Below are 14927 nucleotides of genomic sequence, written 5' to 3'. Positions count from 1 at the left end.
TGTAACAACTGTCTTGCTTAGCAACATAAATGTTGGGCTCAATTGTGGTCGTAAGTCAAGTACTACCCATAATAACTAGAATAAAGTGCGGCTAATATGCAATTGTCATGGTAACTTCTTTCGTTAGGTTTTTACAGGAACATTTGAGATGCTTCAAGCATAAATACAATTATTTACTAATTTGTCTATCATTCATTCATGCTCATCAAATGATTTAGAGTGGCTGCTTTGCTTTGAGAAGTGGCTGGTTCTCTGAAGGTATTTGTTTAGCACAACTCTCAGTAGACATTGTGACTGTGAATGTCTGCATATATGTCGGACTAAAAATAAGCTCTTGAAATTTTTATGAAGCACAAATTAATAGTGACAATTCCAAAAAAAAAACTTAGGGGGATGCTAAAAATCTATGAGTTTCTTCTGTTTATGCATTTACTGCATCCTTATCTGCATCATAATCTTCCCAATTCAGACAATTTTTATTTTGGAACATGAATAAACATCTAAAATTTTTCCAAGATGGCACATGGTCACCAAATATTTTTATTTCAGTAATATATTTGCTGCTAGTGGACCATATTATTGCAATCCAGTTCTAGTGGACATAAATTTAGGGAATAATCAAGGCTGAGCTTGGCACACATCCATCAAGATCAAGAATTATAGCAATAACAATAGTACTTAGACTTATATACCACTTCACAGTGCTTTACAGCCCTCTCTAAGTGATTTACAGAATAAGCATATTGCCTCCAACATCTGGGTCCTCATTTTACCAATCTTGGAATGATGGAAGGATGAGTCAACCTTGAGCCTGATGAGGCTCAAACTGCCAAACTGCAGGCAGCCGGCAGTCAGCAGAAGTACCTTGCAGTACCGCATTCTAACCACTGCACCACCATGGCTCATCATCACGGGAGAAAGGCAGTAACTTGGACCTCTTTACAAAGAAATGACTTCCATGTGAGACATTAGTGGGATTCTTGGCCTGAAGAATAATCATTAGCCAGAGTTGTTGACTGATTATTCAGCCTCATATGAATTCCTGACAGCTTTCTGAGGAATTCATCTTACTCTTTTTCTAATATAATGATTTTGGCTACCATAAAAGTTTTCAAGAAACTGAAGCATTGAACTTGGCTGTTTGTGATTACTGAACATGTATGCATTGTTTTCCTTTTGACAAAGCAGAGGTTGTCTGACATTGCCTTCTGAGTTTCTCCAAATTAGTGTTGTTTCCCAGACTAATTTAAGTCCTTAATGAACTCCTGTCTGTGTGCTAACTAAATTTGATCCTGCTTCATTTTTTTGTACATTGGCTAAATTCTGCTGGTCCTCTTGTAATGCTTTTGGATTACACTGCTATAACATTGTTGAAAACACTCCAAGAGGATGTCTGTGTGTCTGTGTGCGTGTGAGACAAACACATGCCTTTGAATCAATGTTGACGGCAACTGGCTGAACTAGTTTCTGTAGTTTTCTGGGCAAGATTTCAGAAATAATTTGCCACTACCTGCTTCCTAGGGCTGAGCAAGGGTCATTGGTCCAACCTTGGCCGACTGGTTTTGTAGCTAAGGCAGGCAGAACTAGAAGTCATAGTATCCTGATTTCTAGTCTCCCAGTTTCTAGTTCTACACTGAATACCTAAGGACCCAGATTGTTAGGGGCAATATGCTGATTGTAAATCACTTAGAGAGGGCTATAAAAGCACCATGAAGCAGTATGTAAATCTAATTGCTATTGCTAATTAAGGAAGCAGAAATCTATAGCATTATAAGACAAACTGTTATTTGTACTGAAGATATCTATTGTCTGCCTGCCTTCCTGCCTGCCTGCCTGCCTGCCTGCCTGCCTATCTATCTGTCTATCTGTCTATCTGTCTATCTGTCTATCTGTCTATCTGTCTATCTGTCTATCTGTCTATCTGTCTATCTGTCTATCTGTCCATCTGTCCATCTGTCCATCTGTCCATCTGTCCATCTGTCTATCTGTCTATCTGTCTATCTGTCTATCTATCTATCTGTGTATCTATCTATCTATCTATCTATCTATCTATCTATCTATCTATCATCATCATCTTCTGTTGTGGTATATTTTGGTGACTTCCCCTTGCCCTTTGTACTGTTCTATAATTATTGTGCACATGAAGGTAAACAAAACTGCATATACACATATTCAACACTAAGGGAAAATCTAATTCAGTAAATAAATGCTTCCTTTATTCATAAAACAACAGATGAGAGTTCCAAGAATACACGAGGGACAAATCATTAATTCTTAAAGAATGAGTATATTATCTATGAGACCAAGTTGGCTTTGGACTATTGTTGAACTATTTCATTTTCCTGTGAGGTTTGGCTTGTTTCTAGCCGAGTGAAATAAATATGCTAATTACTGTAGCATAAGCTTACGCTATTGTAAGCTGTTGCATTTTTTCCTCTGCAAAGGATCATTTTTACTTAAGGAATCTAAAAACTCTTAACATTATGACTGCATCAGTGAAGACTGGAGTTAGCAAACACATTTTAGAGCTATTATGGAATTTCACTAGTTGTTAAAGACCACTGAAGCATCTTTGGTCCTGAACTTATGCAATTAGAATGGCAGTAAACCTTGCCTTTCACACTAATGAATCATTTTATGGCTATTAAGTTCTTCTGATAGATACAGAAATTGGAACTGATATTGTTTGTGCATTTCAGGTTGTAATTGCTTTGGCAGTATTTTTAACATTCAGAGTAAATATCAAGCTTCCACACCTTGTGCCTCCAAATACAGTTTATCTAAATGAGATGAATTCAGAGAAATTCATATTATGAAAGGGGACCCACAGCCAAATACCTTGGGATGAATGAAATTATGTTAGACTCAAGGTAGGATTTGCACAAAAGCAAAATATAAGTTGTTTAATAATAGTAATTTTTTCCCAGTGGTTTTAAATACTTAAAACATTTCAACTTTATAAAATATTTTTAAAAAACATACTTGTAGGAAATACAAATTTAGTGCTGATTGATTAGGAAAGTAAAAAAAAATGGAACCAGTTTTGCTTCTTGTTGAATATCTAGGTCATGGTTTTTTGTTTTTTTTAATGTCCCCTTTTAATGAAGGGGTTAGCGTAAATGTTTCTGGCTGAGTGGAACAAATATGTTAATTGCAGTAGCATGACACCCAATAAGGACGAAGTAGTTTATTATAATGGAAGCAGTCTGAAAATTAGGGGTACTATGGCATTCACAGTAATTAGGGAATTTATATAATATTCCCCTACAGTGAATTAAATTCTTTCTGTTAAACATGGCTCTTGTTCTGTCTGGACAAGCAGACTATTGCCTTGTCCAAGCAGAATATCACAATTTGGCAATGAGCAGGAAGTTGGGCCTGTTGAAGAGTTACTGCTATGAAAGCTCAGCAAGTGACTCAGATTTGCTCCCTCACTCTTGAGTTTGAGATGTAAATTATTTTCATTTTTAGTTTAGACCTTTCTCTTTTATGTGATTTCATTCATATGATTTATTTCATTTTTACAATTATTAAAAAAAGTTTCTCTTCCATTTTTTGTGCCACATCAATGCTTTCCAAATTTGAGAGGTTCTTTGAAAAGAATCTTTAAAAATTGGTAATATGAGTTCCATCCATTTAAGTTGATCATTTGATTGAGTAGCTTGCTTTCTAGAAGTTCCATTTTAAAGTAAGTTTTATCATTAAAAAGCTGGTATTTTAAAGGGTTAGGTATTACTGGTCCATCAGTATGCATCAGAAAGCACCCACATATTTAATTCCATAATTCATGATTTTAGAATCAACAGCAAATAATATTATGTGTGAAAGCATATTTACATCCTGTAATAATGATATGCTAACTTCAAATGGATTTTTTGTTAGTGTACCACGTAAGTCCTAACCAAATCTAGTTATTTTTACATAAAAAGAGGTATAAAATATACTATTTTTATTGTAGCTTTGTAAGTGGACAGTAATCAAAGGATAATACTTTTTGTAAGGAAAAAAAAATTCATGGAGTTCTGTATCCTAGCATAAGAGTTTCCTACTTGTAGTTATCAGTAATTACAGCAAGTAGAATTTAATATCTTACATATCTTTCACCATGTATATACAGTAAAATGAATTTAAGTCAGAAAGGCAATGGTTATATATAAAACATCACTTCTAATTTAAATTCTTAGATTTCAGTTTGGTGTGTGTGTGTGTGTGTGTGTGTGTGTGCATGCGTGTATGTGTGTATGTGTCTGTCTGTCTGTCTAAAGAGAAGGCCTGATGCTTCAGATGCTACTACTGCTACTAAATTTACAGGATGATCTTGAGAATTCTCTTCCCCTTTTACCAGGATTCAATAGCTGAGGAAACTTAAAAAAAACCAGTGGGGGGCAGGTGGCCAATTTCAGGGTTTTTAACATGTTTTTGCCAACAAATCAGATTTGTGCTAGTCCCATGTATAATGTAACACTATTTGAATCAGAACGAAAGAGGCCAGGAGAATGAAAGCTTCTTAGGCTAGCAAAATTTTAGCATCTCAGCTTTACTTAACATTGATACGTTGCATAAAATTCATGCTGAAAAGGCATCTGAAGAGATTATTGACTAAATTTACAATGAAGAAAAAGCAGCGTAGAAATAGCATAGAAAATGTGGTTTGCTAACCGACTGTTTTCCTAAAAATATACACGAGAGTCAAATAGTTAGCTTGAATAAAGTAATTGTATTGTAATTGTAAATTGTAAATATAAGAACACAACATACCCTTCATTGAGGGCTCTGGCCTTTTCCATGTCTTGAATTACATTCAAGAGGACTTTAATCTTCTCCTGGTTTGACAGCAAAGATTCCTCCACGGACTGAAGTCTGCCTTGTAGGGCACAGAGTTCAGTGTGTGCCAAATGAATTTGATTAATTTCTTTAATCTCTTTCTTTTCCGATTTTGTTTCAGCCCCTGAAAGATAGGCATTTATGTGAAAGTCTTCTAAGCAGTTTTTATACTGTGGCACTTCGGTATTAGTGGAAATGTTTTCTGTTACAGATTGACAAGAGGGAATAAGAGGTGACACACTGTTGATAGTGAATAATGTCGTTTGGTTGTCATTCATCTGTATCTTAGAGCCAGTGTCTACTTGCAGTTGTACTGACTGCTGAGGCTCTGGGAGAGCGCAGGGTAAAGGATTGTGGTGAAACTGAGACAGTGGGAGAAAGTTTTCCTTAGCGCTAATGTCATTCTTAGATGGCAGCTCAGTGTAGCATTTCTCTTCACACAAATTCTGTCCCATTTGCACATCATTACAATTCTGACTTACACAAGTCAGGTTTTCAGACTCCACTAGCATAGAACAGATTTCCTCAGATTCCCTCTTAGTGGGAGAAGGATCAGTGGAGGTCCTTAAGTCCACTTGTATGTCTGGATAAATGGAAAAATTGTCTAGTGTAGAACCCAGGTGTGCATATTCAGGGACCTGGGTAGAAACAGTGGCTGTTTCTAATATTGCAAGTTGATCAGAACCCAAATGGACAGGGCCATTGCTTTGTGCTTTAGGTACCCTTCGGAAAAAAGTATTTGCTGTTGCTTTTGGCCCATCATTTAAATGCTGAGTGATACTCAAGTAAGAGAGACTAGACGAGATAATGTCCTGTTGAGAAAGATTGCCATTGACTTGAAAAGCATATTCAGACTCTTTTGGCATTTCAGTTAGAGACTTGCTTGTTGTAATTCTTTTCTTTTTAAACACTGGAAAATGCTTCCTGAGGCTTGGAGAAGTCTGTATGGCAATATTTTGTAATCCTTTGCAAGATGGCGGCAAACAGAGGGAATCGTTTACTAAGTTATGGGCTTGGGAGGTTTGTATTGTATCCAATACACACGGATCTTGGGTATCTCCTGCCTCCAGCTCTGATTCTACAACTGTTGGATTATCTGCTCCATCCTCTTTAAATCGGACTTGTTGTGATTTGCTCCTGCGATGGTGTGGATGTCTCCTAAAATCAACCGAATCCAGGCTGTTCCTTTTCAGCAGGACAGGCCTCACTTTGATGCCTTGCTGAGCCATTGAGTCGCAATTCAACATGTGCAGATAATAGGTTTCTTTGCGACCCATTTCATTTGGTCATTTGAACAACACTGGGCCTGAAGCCACCCAATCAAAACAGGTGTATTGTTATTGGGTCAATAATTTTTTTGCTTGATTTGATCTTAATTGTGAATGTTTCAGTTATCTGTTTCTCTGCTTCTTCTTTTTTATTACTCTTTTAGAATATTATTTATCACTTAAATAGTACACATATGTATCTGATACCTCCTATTTTGCATTTGCATAGAGTGTAAATAACAAGCATAAAAACAGTTTGTGGTATTTCCCTCCCTGATGCATAGATTTGTGAGAAAAATAGATCCATCAATAGTAAACCATTTTTTTTCCTTTAAGTTTGTTTCCCCTTTCTGTCCCATCTTCTCACTTTTACAAATAAGTTTATTCTTAAATATCTGCACAGAAGCCAGTGAGTTGAACCCTCATAAAAACAAAGCATCCAACAGGATTAACTGGAAGAAATGATTTGAAGCACTGTAGGTTCCTTGATTTGATTTATGCAGATATTAGGTTAAGTACATCTGAATAATTAAGATCCAAACAAGATATTTTTGGTCATTGAAGATCAGTTTTTATGGTGAAATGTACATATATGGTCTGGAAGAAAAAGAAGAAAAATAGTCACCACTGGAGAGTCATATAAAGAATATATGTTTTTAATTTACAGTAATTAAAAATAACATCCCATTCTTTTCCTAAATGCCCCTATGTCTCCTGTGCTGAATTTTCACTGAATATCTGTAATCAGATTTAGGGATTAAATTGTTATTGCTTTCTAGGGAAAAAGAGAATGACAGCCTTTTAATAATAAATAGTACGCTCATGTAACATTGGGGTTATCCTTTACTTTTCACAATTCACTAGATACTCAAACTGTATAAAATACACCAATCAGTGGGAAGAAGAAAGAAATTGTTTCTTATCTACATAGGTAGAGGTATGCAGTATTCTTGGAATCCATATTCACAATTAAATGGTTTTAGTTTTACTAATATTCTACATCCTCTTGAATTTTATTCTTAAGTGCATATGTGATATCAACTAAGTTACTGCCTAGATAATTATGGAATTAGTTTAATTGTGTAATGTCCAAGTGACCTCTCTATGTTATGCTAGGACAACCTCTTTTTTTTCTCTTTTCATCTCTTTTTCCTCCTTTTCTCAAAAAATGTCAGAATTCTTTTCATTTTTAGGGTATATAGCAGAAGTTGAAATCCTAACCTGAACTTAATTGAAAATTGTCTTGTAAGAAAATAAATAAATCTCATTTCTTTTCAGTCTACTTTTTTTTCTTTAGGATATGTAAATCCTGAAACATTCATGCTAACAAAAGGCTGGTGTCAAGGTTTTCTAGTAAAATTAAAATGTTTTAGAAGTAAAATAAGAAAATTATTGTTACTCCTTGAGGAACATGCACACTTCTGTCTTTTTCTCTCCATCCCTCTGCCCCTAAAAAGAATTACAACATTTGGTCATGAAACATGAAGCTATCTAAGAAAATGTTGGTATGGTCTATGAGAGGCACTAGAGAACATTGCTATCAGGAACATAACCACTCCCAACTCAATATTCTTGAAATACATTCAAAGCAAGATCACTTTGCTAAATCTTCTTAGGATGGATTATGAGCCATTTCTGGATCTGTTTTGTGCAAAGATGCATGTTTAACACAAGGAGGTTCTCATGGGTGGATGAGCTGCAATCTTGATTATTAATGGCTTTAGGTGAGATCTTCATACTTTTGCCCATTTTCCTCATTTGGCTAGGAAGGAGCTAAAGGAAGGTGCAGAGAAGAAGGTAGTGAGAAGGAGAAAGCGGGATAAATTCCTTTATGCTTTGCAAATTAAAACTGAATGTATAAATATCGTATCTTTCTTCTCTGAGAGTATTCCTCTTATCATATTTGAAATTTTCTGAATTTTCATATATTTTATTCAGTACTTTCCCTCTTGCTTTTCTTTTCCAAAATTAAAAAAGGCTCTTTGTATAAATATGTACACTGGCTATTGAATCATTGAAATATTGATGAGAGCAATGAAATGGTGTTGATCTAATAATTTCAGATTGTAGCTTATTTAAAAGCAATAATACCTGTAAAAGAAGTTATAACCTTGCCTTTCATGTAATTTTGTTACCAATTTATTTCCATACTTTTTAATCTAAAACAAACTAATAATGTAAAAAAAGATGTTTGTGCTCGCAAAACCTCTGCTTGACTGGGCACAAACAAACCATATTGATTCATTAAAGCTAGACAGGCAAAATTTATTATGTACATTTTGTGATTGCATTTTTACACCAATTAGTCTGTATCTCTCATGCTTTGTGTATATGTGTTGGTGTGCTTCTGATTGGATATTTTTCATTTTGACATTAAGTATGAATATAATAGCCTTTGGCTGCCAAGATTGTCCAAATTAATATAAACTAATACAATAGGACCTTAGAGACAAAAACAGTTTTACTCTTCAGCAGTTAATTGAGGGCATAATACTGCTAACTTCAAAAAGCATACCCAAGATTAAGGCAAAATCTTTTAATATTTTATGCCTCAAAATATTTTCTACTGTCTTAAAACTATGCAGTTTGATCATGCAATGTACAAATATATCAGTTCACAATGTTGGTTCAGAAAACCTATGTATTTTATGCTTTTTTTTTAAGTCTGTGTTCATTTAGAATTGGCCATGTAGCCAATGCCAAAAAGGCAATGATATAAACCAAAATATGTGCTTTAATGAAATACCACTGTTTACAGGTCTTCCCTGATTATGTTATTGGCATGATTAATATGCTAAAATTTTGCATGTATCCTAAAATTGTACGATTTGTATGCTAAAATTTATGATAATCAGATGTATGAGCGCCAGATACAATGAGTAGTGCAATGAACAATGCACTCAATACTGCCTCATCCTCTGTATCTGAGCATACACATATGATTGCTGTTGAGAGATAATAATATTTCTCCATTATCTCCATAATACATATCATAGTAGGTCAATGTGAGCCAAGATAAAAAAAAATCTAGTATATATGAAATTTGTAGTGCTTGGCTGGGTGGCTCAGTGGCTAAGAGGCTGAGCTTGCCAATCAGAAAGGTTGGCTGTTTGGCAGTTTGAATCCCTAGTATACGTCTCCTGCATGAGTAGGTGGTTGGACTAGATGACCTCCAAGGTACCTTCCAACTCTGTTACTGTTAAGCTGTAGTATGTAATAGAAGTAGTCAAGAATTACACACAGAGTCTACAAATTTTAGCCTTGTCATTCTTCCTAATCCAGTCCAACATCTCTCTTCTTTGTCTATATTAAAAATATATATTTGCTAACTACTGTATACATTTAACATACAGTACAGGTATAGCCAATCAGCATCTTGAAGCTACTTGTGATCTTATGGTCATCTGTCTAATTTCACTAAATTGCAGTATAATGAGTTCAAGTCTTTTGTAAAACAATAATGAGAAAGGGACAGAACAAGGCTCAAAAAAAGGGTTAGAAAGGGTTTCATAGATGGAGTATGTTTTCTCACCAACATTTGATTCCTTGTTAAACTTGTTTCAACCATTCTTAACATCTGACTGAGGTAGATTATTATCCCGAATGGAATGTAGTCTTTGACAGTCAACAAATGATGCCATTCCTTGGTATACTATGACTGAAGAAACAAAGCCAGGGAAGTTAAGAAGCCATCAGAAGCATTGCCCTCTTCCTCAAAAGAATTGGATAGGTAGAGAGATAAGGCAGGAAGGTAAGAACAGGTTCATGTTAGCATTGTACAAAACATTCAAAGACCAGTGCCAGCAGTTCAATGTCTATCTTCAGAGTCTTAAAGCAGGTGTGTCCTCCTGAACATTTGTTATGATGCTTCAGTATTTTCCCACATCATCTCCACAGCCATGCGTTGCTAGAGGTATTGTCTCATTTATTGATAAAAGCATTATTGATAAAAGCATACTATTTTTGGACTCTACTGGGGTCTGCTGCCCATCTAAATGCTGTCAAGGAGAGGACCAATTTTATTTCCCACAACATGACATGTCCTTATTGACATGCCACAGAAAGATTGCACATTTTATTGATGTCATCTTCCTAACATTTACTGCATTAGATTTACTTGACATAGTGGACTAGGTTATTTGTTGCAATAGATGGAAATATAGATAGCCATCAGTTCACTCAGCAAACCTATATGTGGCAACTTTGATAGACTGTAGAAACATCTACTTGATAACCTAGATGTACTACTTGCTCAATTTCTTCAGAATACAGCTGATCCTTCTGAAAAATCCTAGATGTGTGAGGAAAATCTTTAAAACTATCTTTTGCAGGATTGGTGAGCCACAGTTATGTTAGAATGATGAAGGCACAGCTGGGTATTTTTATTTGGAAAATATTTTAAAGCAAGGATGCTTCTACTGTGTACACAGCTAATTGTCTTCAGAACTCAGCTGTGAATGACTTTATTCTCAAATAGTTTTGTTTGTTCGTGTCATACAAATCAACCTCATATATATTTTCCCAAAGACCTCAGCAAGGTTTTAGCATTGCTTTGCTTCCCAGAAGTGGTCTTTTAATCATTGGGTTATGGTGCAATCTCTTAAACTGCAATCCTACATGCAAATTCCAGTCAAAAGTGTGAGATAGGATTTGTTTCTGACTCATAGGCTTTCACTGTAATCAATTAAGGCTGAAATAGCATTTGTGCTAACTTCTGGGAAAAGTAAAGTTGTTTTCTAATCAAGCTTGGTTTCTAGTGACCTACATGGAAATATCCATGCAGAGCTTTTTTTTTTAGACAGACACAGAAATGTTTGCCATTTTGCTATTAGAGCAATAGAGATGGGAGCAGAGGGAAGAACTGAACCTGACTGAACAATCCTTGTTTTCCTTACTGTCCCCATTCCCTCTTGCCCTTTCCTACGATTGGTGCAATGAATTGGGATGAGCAACCTTTTCCCAGGTTTGTTTGTTTCCCTGAGGGGGAAAAGTGTTCCTGTTTATTTGCATCTATCAAAGGCTTTTCATAGTAGCATAAATATGTCACAGTGAAAAGGAGTCTAAACTTTCTCAACATTATTTCAGATGAAAGGATACAGGAGAAATCCCCCAGGGATAAGCGTGTCAAGGACATTCACCAAACTACACCATTTCAGAACATCATTTTTAATAATGATAATAAAAGCTTTTATTTAAAAGTGACTGGTCAGGATTATACCATCAAAATAATGCTCGGTTCATCCATAATAACCTTCACTGCATGGATTGTGTTACATGGATTGGTGTAACATTGCAAGGAATTTGAATTATTTTTATAATTTTTTTTTACAATTTTTAATATAGAACAAAAACTAACATAAACTGATATTTAGAAAGAAAAAAGAGGAAAAAGAAAAAAAGAAAAGAATAAAGACAAAGGTGCAGAAATCAAAGCAAAAAAATATATAAAGAAGTTTCTTAGTTAACACCTTATGGATCTCACACAGCAATTTTATGATACTGACCATAGGCAGCATTTTAAGAATAGATCCTATCTGGTGAAATCACAATAGATACAGTGGCAATTGAAAGAATTTAAATCAAACTTTTATAAGGGCAAGCCATGTTTCTCTTTCTATTAAGGGTACCGAAAAATTTAGACACTTGGCAATTGGCATGTATTACAATGGCTGCAGCATCCCAGGATCATGTGACCACCATTTGAAATTGTCCTAGCTGGCTTCTGACAACAAAGTCAGTGGGGGAAGCCAGATTTAGAATAGTTTAGAATAACAGAGTTGGAAGGGATCTTGGAGGTCTTCTAGTCCAACCCCCTAGCCTAGCCAGGAAACCCCCCTAGCCTAGGCAGGAAACCCTACACCACTTCAGAAAAATGGTTATCCAGCATCTTCTTAAAAACTTCCCGTGTTGGAACATTCACAACTTATGGAAGCAAGTTGTTCCATTGGTTAATTGTTCTAACTGTCAGGAAATTTCTCCTCAGTTCTAAGTTGCTTCTCTCCATGATTAGTTTCCACCCATTGCTTCTTGTTCTACCCTCAGGTACATTGAATAATAGTTTGACTTCCTCTTCTTTGTGGTAAACCCTGAGATATTCGAACACTGCTATCATGTTTTCTGCACTCTTTCTAGAGTCTCCACATCTTTTCTATATCGTGGCAACCAAAACTGAATGCAGTATTCCAAGTGGCCTTACCAAGGCATTATAAAGTGGTATTAACACTTCACGTGATCTTGATTATATCCCTCTATTTATGTAGCCTAGGACTGTGTTGGCTTTTTTGGCAGCTGCTGCTGGCTTATATTTAAATGATTGTCCACTAGGACTCCAAGATCCCTCTCACAGTTACTACTATTGAGCAAGGTACCACCTATACTGTACTTGTTCATTTTGTGTTTTTTTTGCCTAAATATAGAACCTTACTCTTTTCACCATTGAATTTCGTTTTGTTAGATAGTGCCCAATGTTCAAGTTTACTTAACAACTGTAGTTGTTATTGGCATAGGTTATGGAAATCCCCAAATTTGAGAACAGTTATTTTTTTAAAGACATTATTAAATAATGACATTGTACATCTTGCCTTTTTAGGAAAGAAACTATCTATGACAATCCAGAAGTTGCTAACTACAACTCCCAATATACCTACAATATGGGGCTCATGGTGAGGGATGCTGGGTATTATTTTAAAGAATGTCTGTAGTGCCAGCTGCTCACGACTCTTGTTCTAGAAGCTTATTACTAGACTTACGTCTTGGTTTTTCATTCTGTCTATGTCCTCCATGGTCTTAGTTACAGGAGCTTAGCATCTGGTTCATAAACAATCCTCATGGTTTCAATAGAATTAACATTCTCTGTTGATTCTATCCTAAAATAAGCCCATCTGCAAAAACACTTAATCATTTTCTTTGGTTTTTTTCAACTTTAGAACTCTGATGTAATCTAACCTTAATTTAAATGGTATATCTGCCAGAAATAAGCAAAGTAAATCGAAGGAGGCAAAAGTTGCCACACTATAAGAAATAGTATTTTTCATCCTTGCTTTGAAGTAAAATCTGAGGCTACTAACTTAATGGCTGTTCAAATCAATACACATGAGTGTTGTACAAATTTATATTAGCTTTCTAAAAGGTAGTTAGCTATTTAATTTGTTTTCATAAATTTATGAGGTGAAGCAGTGGTTAAATGCAGCACTGCAGGCTACTTCAGCTGACTGCAGTTCTGCAGTTTGGCTGTTCAAATCTGACCGGCTCAAGGTTGATTCAGCCTTCTATCCTTCCGAGGTGGGTAAAATGAGGACTCGGATTGTTGGGGGCAATATGCTGACTCTGTAAACTGCTTAGAGAGGGCTGAAAGCCCTATGAAGCGGTATATAAGTCTAACTGCTATTGCTATTGCTATTATGTTAACACATACCTGCTATTTTGTTGGGGAAGTGAACATTGCCTCAATAAAACACACATTCACACTTTTCATGACCACTATGCTGTCTAAAAGTGGTAAAATCTTAAATAGTTATTTCCTAGATAAATATTTTATTAAGAGTTTAATGGCACTTCTCTTGATAACATATACTTTTAAATTGATTTTCTGTTATTTACATTCTGAAATAGCAAATGTTGCTGCTCATATAAATATGCAAGACAACCAGACAATTGCTTGTCAAGTACATAAATCAAAATTCTTATTTTAAAGGATTTTTTAAAAGATAAATTATATTAAAACATTATTAGTAAAGCAAGTGTCTGAGCCTTAATAATTTTTTTCAGAAATTGTGAATATTTGATAGCACTTTTGTGTCTCATATAACAATTTCTCAACTGTTAAGAAGTTAGAAATAAAGTTATCCTATTATTTATAAATTCTGTAATATTGAAATGAATTACATCTTTAATTTTCAAATCAATAGCTAGGTTTGATGTAAACATGATATGGAAAATATGATATGGACAAATGTCTGGACTTCACATAATCTTTCTTAATACCATTCCTTCCTTCCTCCATTCCTGGTGCATTAAAATTCAGCAAGTATTGCTGCTTGTTATATTCTGGATACTGAATGTAATACTAAATTATCAGACTCAAAATAGTCAGTTACTGAAATCACAGCTCAAAAGTTCTCCTTGCTTATTCAAATCCTAATAACATAGTTTTTGGTTGGAAGGGAAAGGAATAATTAATTGACTTTTGGAATGTTGAATTGTGTGATACCATGAAGGGAGAAGCAACCCACTTGGTACATAGGTTTTGGCAAGTGATTTATGCATGTCTGACCTTGAAGAATTTGGAGATTTTCCTATCCCAATACACTTTTTTAAAACATCTCTTTATTGCCTGTCTGGCGTTGTCAAGTCACAATGCTGCAATGAAAGAATAAATAACATACAGTGGAATTTCACAGCCAAGTTTGTAGAATTAGCAACTCATTCATTTAGTTATTTTAATATTTCTTTGTTTCCTACTTCATAGGAATCATTTCTTGACTTTGAGTGTTGTGAAACTTATTTAGACTTCATCCTTATTTCTTTCTTCAGAATTATTGTTAAATTGGCCTTAAGCCAACTAACCCTTTGCTTAGAATCTTCATTTTCTTTCATTCTTTCTTTTCTCTTGCTGCATCCTTCAAGTAAAGTGCAGATAAAGATGTATTGAGCACTTTCTAGTTTGATGACATTTTTGCAACTGCTTTTAGGCACAAGTAATGTTTTTTTCCTTAAATGACAGGCAATTTCAGATCTGATTTCTTTAAGATCTCTTCAGTGATTATCAACTAGATCAAGTAATCTATTTTACTCTGCAGCTAAATCACAGAATTTGAATTTCCATTATCAATATTT

The 14927-nt window shown here is 35.0% G+C and overlaps 2 protein-coding genes across 2 annotated transcripts in view; one reads left to right on the top strand and one right to left on the bottom strand.

Moving 5' to 3' along the window:
- DOCK2 (dedicator of cytokinesis 2) overlaps positions 1-14927 on the top strand; it is a 293899-nt gene that overhangs the window by 126113 nt on the left and 152859 nt on the right. The window lies entirely within an intron of this gene.
- Positions 1-14927, bottom strand: part of INSYN2B (inhibitory synaptic factor family member 2B) — a 96028-nt gene that overhangs the window by 25733 nt on the left and 55368 nt on the right. The window contains exon 2 of the mRNA XM_014073889.2: positions 4759-6689. Within this exon, the coding sequence (XP_013929364.2) occupies positions 4759-6101 (1343 nt within the window). The 5' untranslated portion in view covers positions 6102-6689. The remainder of the gene's footprint in view (positions 1-4758; positions 6690-14927) is intronic.

Source organism: Thamnophis sirtalis, unplaced genomic scaffold (genome assembly GCF_051295495.1).
Source record: "Thamnophis sirtalis isolate CommonGarterSnake01/CBP01778 unplaced genomic scaffold, rThaSir2_p1.2 scaffold_3, whole genome shotgun sequence".
NCBI lineage: Eukaryota > Metazoa > Chordata > Lepidosauria > Squamata > Natricidae > Thamnophis > Thamnophis sirtalis.
This window is presented reverse-complemented; position numbering and strand designations above follow the sequence as displayed.